This window comes from Chrysochloris asiatica, unplaced genomic scaffold, assembly GCF_000296735.1.
Source record: "Chrysochloris asiatica unplaced genomic scaffold, ChrAsi1.0 scaffold00136, whole genome shotgun sequence".
NCBI lineage: Eukaryota > Metazoa > Chordata > Mammalia > Afrosoricida > Chrysochloridae > Chrysochloris > Chrysochloris asiatica.
Genome location: NW_006408654.1, coordinates 1,993,553 through 2,005,085, shown reverse-complemented (window position 1 = coordinate 2,005,085; position 11,533 = coordinate 1,993,553). Strand labels below are relative to the sequence as shown.

The following is an 11,533-nucleotide window of genomic DNA, read 5'->3' as shown; positions in this document are numbered from 1 at the left end:
GAACCGACACGATGGCACTTAACAACAACCCTATAAAGGAGCTCTGGTAGCGTAGTGGTTACAAATCAGGCTGCTAACCTCAGGGTCAGCAGTTCAGAACTACCAGCTGTTCCATGGGAGAACAGCAGTCTAAGCTCAGCACTAGACTGCTAATTGCAAGGTTGGCAGTTCAAACCCACCAGCAGCTCTCTGCAAATTGTATATAGGGTTGCTGTGAGTCACAACCAACTCAGTGGCATTTAACAACAACATATGGTGGCTATGTTACATTTTGCTTATTCATTAGTTGATGATATTTGGGTTTTTATCTTTTGGCTATTATGGATAGTAGTCCTGTAAACATTCATGTACAAGTTTTGGCTTGAACGTATATTTCTCTTTGAGTGTATACTTAGGTGTGAGATGGCTGAATCATATGGACTCCTGATGTGGCGCAGTAGGATAAGCACTAGACTGCAAGTTTGGTTTGAACTACAAAGTTGGTGATTCAGGTTCACCAGCTGCTCCATGGAAACCCTATACAGGGCCAATGTGAGTCGTAACCGACTGGACAGCACTTAACAACAACACGATAATACTATGTTTATCCATTTGAGGAGTTGCCACACTATATTCCAAAGCAGCTGCACTCTGTTAGCATTCCCACCAGCTGTGTATGGGAGTTCTTATTTTCTTTTTGTTTCTAGCCTTCCTTCTTGTTGTTAAGTGCCTTCAAATGACCCTGTATAGGGTTTCCAAGGAGTGACTGAATTTGAACCACTTGCGGTCCAGTGCATTATCCCACAGAACCACACCAGGAGCAGGTACGAATTTGTGTGATTGTGATTTTGATGTACAGTTCCCTCATGGCTAATATGGTTAGCATCTTTTCATATGCTTATTGGGCATTTTTATAATCTTCCTTGGAGAATTATCTATTCTGATCCTTGCCCATTTTTAAAAATTGGGCTATTATTGGTCTTTTTATTATTGAGTTGTAGGGGGATCTTTATATATTCTAGATACAAACTTCTTACTGTTATTAAGTGCTGTCGAGTCAGTTGTGACTTATAACGATTCTGTATAGGGTTTTCAAGGAACAGCTGGTGGATTTGAACCACTGACCTTGGGGTTAGTAGTCAGTGCTTATGCTACAGCGCCACACCAAAGTGGTAATTCTATGTTTCTTATTATAGATGTGATTTACAAATATTTCCCCACTCTGTGGGTTGTTTTTTCACTCTCATTTTTTTTTAATGTGAATTGAGTGAAGGTTTACAAAGATCATCAGTTTTACATTCAACAAATCATATCATTCATTACAATGATTGTAATCCCCTCCATGTGCCAAGAATAAACGGTAGTCACCTCTATTTACTTTAACTACTACATCCCCTGTTGTGTCTCCTGCTACCTTTATCTTTCCTCTGCTAACCATCCTCTTGTTAAATATTACCTGCCCTGACACCCATGTTAACATGCCTTTTTACATTATTGGATGTTGAAAAACAACTTTTTTGGGGGGGATAGTTTTTTTTTTTTTTTTTTTCTCCTTTTGTTGCTTATATTTGAGGTGTTATATCTAAGGATCCACTGCAAAAATCTGAGATTATGAAGCTATACCCTATGTTTTTTTCTAAGAATCATCTAGTTTTAACTCTTACATTTAGGTGTTTGATCCATTTTGAGTTAATTTTTATATGTAGTGTTAGGCATGCGGTGGTTTTATAGGTGCCCTAGCATCACTTATGAAAATACTTTCCTTTTTCCATTGAATGGTCTTGACACCCTTGCTGAAAATCAGTTGACCGTAGACCCATGGTTTTTATTTTGGGGCTTATCAGTTCTATTCCATTGTCCTTCATTATACCAGTCTTGATTATCTTTACTTTGCCGTAAGTTTTGGGCAAGTGTGAGTCTACCTGTTTTGTTCTTCTCTTTCAAGATTATTTTGTTTGGGTCCCTTGCAATTCCATGTGACTTTTAGAATCAGTTGGTCACTTTCTACAAAGAAGCCAGCAGGGTCTTTGATAGGGACTGCATTATATATCTCTATGTCAATTTGGAGAGCACTGGTTTCTGATCAGTGAATATGGGATGTCTTTTATTACTTTCTTCTAATACTTTAATGGTTTAACTTTTATGTTTACATATTTTATTTTTCTGGAATGTATTTTTGTATGTGGTGAGTACAGTGTAGTGAATTATTTAATGTTTCTTCTACTCATAGTTCTGTAACTCCTACCAAACAACGTTTCTGCTCTGCTGGCTCTGGGAACGTGGGAGAAGATGCTGACAGGATAACATGATTCAGCTGTGGGTGTTAGCAGAGTTCATTGTAATTGTAAAAACTTGAAACGCTAGCATGGCTATAAAATGAGCTATCCCAGAAGCGGGAAGGAACAATCTCATTACCACCAGAGACGAAGACGACTCCGCAGTGGAGTGCTTCCTTTGGATCCCAAGGTTCCTGCATATTGAGCCTCCTTGACCCAGGGACAGAAAGTTATGACTGGAAGAGCTGCAGAGGAATGGCAACAGAACCAAGAGCTGAGCACAAGACAGAGCAGTGGGCTTCCCAACTCACAGAGCAAGTAAACCTGAGTGACCAGTAGCCTTGTTTGGTGACTGGGTGCCTCCAGGCATTTAATTGGGGGGGCTAGGTTTGCTGACCCATGGAGCGAGAGCTTGAGTATCTTCACGCTGAGATTTACGGTGGAGTGGTGTGTCCTGTGGGCACTTATCAGTAGCCCTAAAAAAGCTTTGTAACATTGGTCCGGCAGAGACAGAGGCCTGCTTTTGGGCATGGCTGAGGAAAGGCAGTCCTAACTTGAAGAACTGTGCCCAAACATTTCTGATCCTGAATAAACCCCGTAACTGTGATTAGGATGTCTGAATTCTATGTGGTCATTGCAACAGATTATTGAACCCAGCTGGGAAATAGTTGGGGTTGTGGGAGGAATGGTTGGTGATGTGTTCTTGCAGTGAGAAATTGAAATCTAAGGTTTTATTCAAATGGGTCTTGTCCCAACTCTAATTTCTTAAAGAATCCTCCCTTTTCCTAATAATTTGAATTGCTACCTTTAACGTATATAAAATTTTCATATATAAATCTTCATTTCTGAGTTCATTGTTGATCATTGTATATGTTCCTTTGCTTTGCTGTTAAGTGTCGTTGAGTCAGGTCCGACACATGATTTCCGAGGCGTAAGTCTTTGTGGGGGCAGAAAACCTCATCTTTCTCCTGTGCTCCTTTTTTCGGACCACATTATTTTAATTGTTGTAGCTTTATAGTATTTCTGAAGCTTGGTGAACTTCAGTTTCTCTCTTCCCCATTATTCCCCCCTTTCAAAGTTACCTTTGTTGTCTTTTTGCTGTTTACTCTTCTAGATCCCTTTTAGTACGTTTACTAAATTTATTGGTCTTCTAAATTCTCATGGTATTTTAACTGGCATGACAGATCAGGTTTTATTTTATTTTACTTTTTTACCAAAGTTTTCTGATCTTATTTTCCTCTCTTAAAGTTTAAAAGTACGGCCAATCTGCTCCGTAACTTTAATTATCGTGTGTATGTTTTGCTTCAGTATTTCATTTTACAAATTTTTGACTTGTGCTTCTAATACTGGTGTAGGCATAGATATGTTTATCTAGAATTGTCAGCAGCATTAAGATCATTTTAAAAACTAACAATGCTTTCTTCCTTACGAGGCTTTGTGGTGCATCCCTTTCCTACCTGGGATCGAGTTCATGGCACAGGTCTACCAATGACTTACATGATGTCCTTGTTGTTAGGTACCATGGAGTCGGTTCTGACTCATAGTGACCCTGCACAGGGGTTTCCGAGGCTGTAAATCTTTACGGGAGCAGAATGCCTCATCTTTCTCCTGTGCAACAGCTGGTAGTTTCGAACGACCAACCTTGTGGTTAACAGCCCGATTTGTAACCACTACGCTCCTTAAAATCACTGATTATTCTCCAGCTAACTGAATCCTTAAACAGGGGACTGTCTGGGGTGGGGGTGGGGTGAGGGGCACTGTGACATTAACTTCAATTGATAAGGCCTGCATCTTACATGAAAAAAATCAGTTACTCTTACAGCAGAGGGAAGTTTTACTTGATAACATTGGTGAGTCAGTAGTGTCTCAAAAACAATAAACAAAGGACCTAGTAAGTTGATTTCAGACTCAGTATGGTTATGATCCCTGTTGAAATAACAAAGATGCACTTCCGGTTGTGTTGCAGGATATAGGGCAAAAAATAAAATAATAATAGCTCTAACTGTGCTGGTCAAACAGTAATTGTAGTTTTGTGCACATATTCTGTGCCAGGAGCTAACCTAGGTTGTAGGATACAGAACTGGGAGACATAGCCCTCTTACCGTAGAGAACTACAAATAAACCATATAAGTCTTATGAAAATCTGGGAGAGGGTCATCTAATACCTAGACTGCAGTCTGAGGATAGCTTCTGGGGAGGAGGCACACACACAGCATACATGAGCTTTGAGATAGAACTGTGATACTCTGTAGTTACAGAACCTTGGACCAATTCTTGTTCCTTACTCAGTCTCAGTGTCTTCATGTGTAAGATGAAGTTATTAATAATCTGTTTCACACTTGTGTTACAAGCACTCATGCGATGGTTATGTGTATGGGAAGGAATCTCCTGGGGCCAGTCATAGCACAAGGCAGGGCAGTCAGTCAGTAAATGGTATGAAGTGTGTTCATGAGTTTGTTTTGAAGCACTAGTAGGAGTTAACTACCACTCGTATGTCAGTTTGTTGTACTGTGGTGACTTGTGTGTTGATGTGATGCTGGAAGCTGTTTTAAATACCAGCAGGGGCATCCATGATGGATAAGTTTCAGCAGTATTTCCAGACTAAAACAACGGAGAGGCGGGCTACTTCTGAAAGGTTATGAATAACAACTGAACACTGTCTGATAGAGTGTTGGAAGATGAACCCCTCAGATTGGCAGGCATCCAAAACATGACTGGGGAAGAGATTCCTGCTCAATGATGTACTTGAAGTACCATGGACTACCAGAAGAACAAATAAATGTGTGTTGTAAGAAGTATAGCCAGAATGTTCCTTAAAAGTGAGAACGATGAGACTTTGTCTCTCATACTTTGGACATGTTGTCAGGAAGGACCAGTCCTTGGAGAAGGACATCATGGCTTAGTAAAATGAGGGTCAGTGAAAGAGGAAGACCCTCACCAAGATGGATTGACACGGTTTCAGCAACACTGGGCTCAAAAATAACAATTGTGAGGAAGGAGCAAGACTGATCCATGTTTCATTCTATTGTGTGTAGGGTTGCTACAAGTTAGAACCAACTCGATGCCACCTAATAACAACCACCACAGTAGGAGTTGACCCAGCAGAGAAGGACATTACCCTTAGAAGGAGAGGTAGATGCCTAAGTGGGGTAGTTGAACTGACCTCTTTCTGGAAATGCAAATATTTAATCTGGTTGGGAGAGTAGGTAACTATGGGGAGTAGCTGAAAATGAAGTAAAAAAGGCAGAGGTTAATATCTTCAAATGGGTTTTTGTGTCTTGTTGAGGAATTTGAGAGACATTTGGGAAATGTAAACTGGAATCTTTGGAGGCATTTGCTGGATTTCCAAGGCTGTGAATCTTTATGGGAGCAGAAAGCCTCATCGTTCTCCCGGGACTGGTAGATTGAACTTCTCATTTTACGGTTAACAGCTCAGTTTATAATCCACTATGTTAACAGAGCTCAGAAAATGTATTTGAGGCAGGATATCCAGTGGTAATCATTCTTGAATGCACGTTGCAACCATCTGGAGAACTTGTAACAATCTGATGCTCCAGACCAGTTAGATCAGGAAGTCAGGGATCCAAGGTAGACAGCAGAGGTTTTTGTTTTATTGTTCCCCAGGTGATTACAGTGAACAGCCACAGCTGTGAACTGTTAAGCTCCAAGGTAACTTTATACAAGCCAGATTGATGACATTCCAAATTAAACAAGTGTTCCCAGGTAAATTTGATCTTGAATGGATGACCATTCCATGGTGAGCAGCAGCATACCTCACTAGTGTTGTTGTCCCCCTCTATATACCTATCTACCACTTGGTTGAGAATTGGGCCTTGAGGGTGAGTTCCATTCCAGACCTAAAGGGTGGCCAAGGTTTTTAGAGTTTTCTGTTCCACATTGTCTCCATTCTATCTGGGACCTTCTAATGTGACCCCAACAGAGCAATTGGCGGTGGTAGCCAATTCAGATGTGTTTCATTAATCCATTATACTAATTGATTCCAAGCATCTTCAATTTTCATTTTTCCATGTGGGGAGAGACCAGTAGTTGGACCCTAGATTGTTGCTCATGAGCTTTTAAGATCCCAGTCATTACTCACCAAAATAGGATGTAGAACATTGTCTTTGTGGATTATGTTAGACTCCATACATTTATTGTTCTATGATGTCTAATATAGATCTAACTTGATTTCAGTTAGTTGATAAAAGCTATGATCTTGTCTTAGGTGTTCTTTAGATATTTTCTTCCTCTGAAATCAGATACTACTTGAAAGCCCAGTAGTTAATTGTCAGATAGGAACTGTTTATTTTTATAGATTTCTTATCAATAGGATTAATACAACAGACAGTCATTAGTATGACTTTTCCATAAGGTTATTTTTTTAGAACTTGCTTCTTGGAATAATTGTAAATTATTTTTAGCAAAATGGAGTCATGTCTTTGGATGTGTAGATAGGCAGGACACTAATTTAGTGTTTTGATATCATTTCAGGTAACATTTCATTTGTTGCATTTCCAGCTTCCAGCACCAACTCACCAACAAAGATTATACCAAAAACCTTAGGACCAATAAATGTGAATGTTGGACCCCAAATGGTAAGAAATTTATCAAATCTCAGTGTTTGAAACTATGCTGGGTGGTGGTTTGCCGAGGAGTCAGTTGTGGCTCATAACAACCCTGCCTAGGGTTTCTAAGGCTGTAAATTTTTACGGGAGCAGAAAGCCTCAACTTTCTCTGGAGTAATAGCTGGTAGTTTGGAACGGCTTACCTTGAGGTTAACAGCCTGACTTATAACCACTGTACTACCAGAAGTCCTTTGAAACTGCTTAGGCAAGAATAAAGAATAATTTACTACATTAAGTTGTAGTAAAGATGTTATGTCTACTTTTCCAATTAATCTGTTATCCCTATCACTTCTATTAAAAATTTTGTTTTTACCTGAATCTATTAATAGTTAAGACTTGGAGGAGGGAAATGCATTGGGCTCCTCAATGTATAACTTTCATGTATTTGAATCTTTGGATTCTGGGTAGTCATTAAAGATAGTAACTATGTGAGGCTTTTATGCTTTTGGTTAACTTAATTAGGTTGATTTGAAATCTGGTATTTATACTCTCCTTTTTCTCTTTAAAAATCTGTACAATCATAAATTCTCATATAAATGTAATGTATGACCCAAGAGTTCTTATATATGGTGATAGTCGTTTGAAATTCTTTTTGTTAAAAAGCATTTGAGGGAAAAGCAACATTTTTTATTTTTATTTGTAGAAGTAGAAATAATGATTGAAAGAGAGAAAATATTTAACTGTCTTTTCAAGGTGCTAATTATGCCAGAGCTAGTGGCAACTAACAACAACAAAAGAAATATATAGAACTGTCAGAAAACCTTATTTATGGGGAAATAACTTTTACTGATATAGTATTACAATTAAAAAAAAAATCTATTTGGTGGGGCCATACCTATGAACTTGGATTAAATATTTTATTCAGATATTCAAGACAGGTGCTACTATTTTCCAAAACCAGTATATTCTAAGACCAGAAAACAAAGAACTATACTTAATGACTTCTTGGGGAAAAATTCAAGCAATACATTGGGACTGTGTAGAAAGTTAGGTGCCTTGATTAAGATGTTCTGTGCATGAATTGCTGAGAGCAACAGAAAATCAGAAATCAGGATGTTAAGGTATAATTTAGGTCATGCTAATAGAGTCCTGGTGTGGTGCTGTGGGACAAAGCACTGGACTGTAAGGTCATTTGAACCACAAGATAGGTGGTTGAAACTCACCAGCTGCTCCTTGGAAACCCTATTCAGGGCCTCTATGAGTCAGAACCGACTCAATGGTACTTTACAACAACAGTGGAGAATAGAAGAAAAGAGAAATCCTAATGAGGTAAAAGAGCAGGGTCACTATGAGAAGGTAATAAGAAAGTTGGGAAGACAGGAACATGGGTAAGAGAGGAGGATTGGAGACCATATGAATTTACAAGAATAACAGTTCTGAAAAATACTTTGCGTCAAGTCAGGTAATACATGACTGTCGTAGAGCTAGAAGGCCCTCAGAGTTGAAGAAATCAAGACACTGAGACTGTTGTGGTAGAAATCAGCCTGAGTGATGGCAAAGTTGACATGGGAAGACATTTTTGAATGGATCAGAAGTTTTTGAGGAATGTGTTACTTTGGCTTTCTATTAAATGTAGACATCTGTACAACTTAATTTACATATTCACCCAAACACTAAGCTTCTTAGCTTCTTACTTGTTTAAATTAGGAGCCACTCTAAAACTGTGTCTAATTTGAATCGTCTCAACTACCATTAGGGAGTCCTGTAGCGCTGTAGGTTAATGCGCTGGACTGCAAAGTTGGTTTGAACCGTAAAGCCAGCTGCTCCTCAAAAACCCTCTACAGGGTAACTGTGGGTCAGAACTAAATCTGTGGCACTTAACAACAACACCATTAGCAAAAGTACTTAAAACACTTAAGCAATAACTTTTTTGTTTTCATTTTCTCATCTATGAAGTAATGTTAAGTGTTGAGTCAGTTCCAACCCATAGCAACCCTGTATCGGGTTTTCAAGGAGCAGCTAGTGGGTTTGAACTATTGACCTTGTGGTTTGCAGCCCAATGCTGATCCTACAGTACCATACCAGGAGTTCTAGGATCTTTTGTTTTTGGTTTGGTTGGGGAAGGCATGTTAGTGCTGTGGAATATGTTAAATGCAAAGTTACTTAGACAAAAATACATATGTACATACTGGTCTTAGAGAGTTTTAAAAGGCGCTGTGGGTTCATGTGGTAGACTGCAAGTTGTTGAACTGCAAGGTAGGCGGTTCAAGCTTACCAGCTGTTCCTCGGAAACCCTATACAGGGTCGCTATGGGTCGGAATCAACTCGACAGCACTTAACAACAACAACGCACACTTTAAACATAGAATGCCATTTTCTTTGGCCAGTTGTGAAGTGCCATTGCGTTAGTTCTGACTCATAGCAACCCTGTAAAGAGTTTTCAAGGAGTAACTGGTGGGTTTGAACCACTGAACTTGCAGTTAACAGTTCAAAGCTTATCCTACAGCGCCAAACCAGGACCCCAAACTGTTAATTATTTGCAGGATCCAAACTAAAGATCTTCACAATTTACTGTCAATGTGTCAAGAATATAATCTAGCTCCAAGCCTCATAGAGATTTAAACTCATGTAAATGTTCCCATTTTGAGGTAGCTCAGGGTCTGTTTTCAAACAATTACTAATCATTTGCTTTGGTAGCCACTACCGAATATGCAAATGAAATGAGATACTTTAAGTCAGTATTTTGAAATGTGACCACATACATGCCCAAATCAAACAAAGCATACCCAGTATTGAGTCTGGTGGTGGTGGCTTTGTGTTGTGAATCATAGGAACACTGGGCTTCCGAGGCTGTAAATGTTTTCAGGAGCAGAAAGCCTCATCTTTCCCATACAGAGTACCTGAGAGATTAGAGCAACTGACCTTGGCAGTTAGCAGCCCAGCTCATAACCCATTGTGCTACCTGGGCTCCTTTCCTCATCAAACCAAACCTTCTGCCCTTGAGTTGAATCCAACTCACAGTGACCTCATGGGACAGAGAAGCACTGCTCCCCAGAGGGTTTCTAAGACTATAAATCATTACAGGAGCAGACACCCTTAATCTTTCCCATGGTGGGTTTGTACCATTGACCTTCTAGGTAACAGCCTGACACTTAACCCATTGTGCCACCAGGGTTCATCTAGTCCTTATAGTATTCCTCTACTTTGAAAGAGTATTGTCTATTTTTGTGATGCTGTTGGAGGTCAAATCAGAATTTCTCTGGGAAAAGTAACTTTTTTCATCCCAAAGGACTAATCTAGAAAGAAATTGTCAGTTTGAACTAATATGCATGTAAACCGTTACACAGCCATTTCTAAAAATAGTAGTAATTAATTGCAAATTTGAAAATCAGCAAAACAAGTCAAAAGGAGAGGAGATTTGGGGCTCGGCCTTAAACTAGCCAGCCCTAGGCCTTAATTTGTCTCCTTAGTTCTAAGGTGTTTTTATTGTTACTATTTGAACTGTTTATTGTGAATTGGGTGTAAGCTTCCATAACAAATCATTGTTTCATTCAGTAGTTCATGTACATTGTTTTTCATGTCATTGAAATCCCCACAATGTAACAGCACTTATAACACTTCCTTCCTGTGCTTCCTATTTTCATTCCTCTTTCTTTCCTACACCTTCTTGACTTCTGAACTTTGTCCTTATGCAGATGCTGCTCCTTTTATTTCAAATAGTTGATGATCTGAGTAGTGGTACTTCTCTAGTTAATTAATTGTTCACCTTTTAGACTTGTCTATTGTTTGAATGGAGTCCTGGTGTGGCTTTGTGGATGAGTGTGCTGGATTGCGAGATCTATTTGAACTACAAGGTAGGTGGTTCAAGCTCACTAGCTACTCCTTGGAAGCCCTATACATGGTCACTATGAGTTGGAACTGACTCAGTGGGACTTAACAACATAATAGTTGTTTGGATGAAAATGGAGCCACAGTAGTGAGTTCCGTTCCAAGCTTGAAGGGTAACTGAGGCCTGTGTCTATCAGACAAGTAATACTGGTCTTTTTTTATGATTTTTAGTTTTGTTCCTCATTTTTCTTCCACTCTACTGGGACCTTCTAACGTGATCTCTTTCAGAATGGTTGATAGTGGTAGCCAGGCTCCATCTAGTTCTCCTGGTCTCAGAGTCATTGAGGCTAAGGTGTGTGTGGTCCATTAGTCCAGTGGACTAATTGTCTTCATACATCCTTGATCTAATTTACTCTTGATTGCTCCAAACTGAAAGAGACCAACAGGTGCACCTTCTGAAGTGCTTTTTACAGTTCTAAGTTTTTGGAGCAGGAATCAGAATTTTCTTTTTGATCTCTAATTACTGTAGGACCCCAAGTGGTACCATTTCTAGATTCTCCTTTTCTTTTTTGAAGATTGCCCCCTACCCTCACTTCATCCTCAAATTCTTCTTCCAAATAGCTACATTATTTTTGTTTGTTTGATTAGAGGATTCTCAAAAAGAACCTTATCCATTTGTTTTGCTTCTTACAGTATTTTTCTCTAGCTGCTCTTTAAGCTTCACATGTCTCTTCAAAGTCAGTCCTATAATGGTAGCTAGAAATTTCAAAAGATCACAAGGAAGGGCAGATCTCAAATTGTATTCTGTGATTGTAGAAACTAATCTAGCACTAACTTGTATTCTGGGGTATTTTCCCTTTTCTTATAGCTATTTACCAGGATTTT

General features: G+C 39.2%; 1 protein-coding gene across 3 annotated transcripts in view; it reads left to right on the top strand.

Moving 5' to 3' along the window:
- Positions 1-11,533, top strand: part of TFDP2 (transcription factor Dp-2 (E2F dimerization partner 2)) — a 189,169-nt gene that overhangs the window by 117,880 nt on the left and 59,756 nt on the right. Inside the window, exon 2 of one of the 3 annotated variants that reach the window (XM_006869853.1) lies at positions 6,747-6,850. In XM_006869853.1, the coding sequence (XP_006869915.1) occupies positions 6,848-6,850 (3 nt within the window). In that variant the 5' untranslated portion in view covers positions 6,747-6,847. Of the gene's footprint in view, positions 1-6,743; positions 6,851-11,533 lie in introns of those variants that run through there. The other 2 variants (XM_006869852.1, XM_006869851.1) reach the window with 2 other exon arrangements.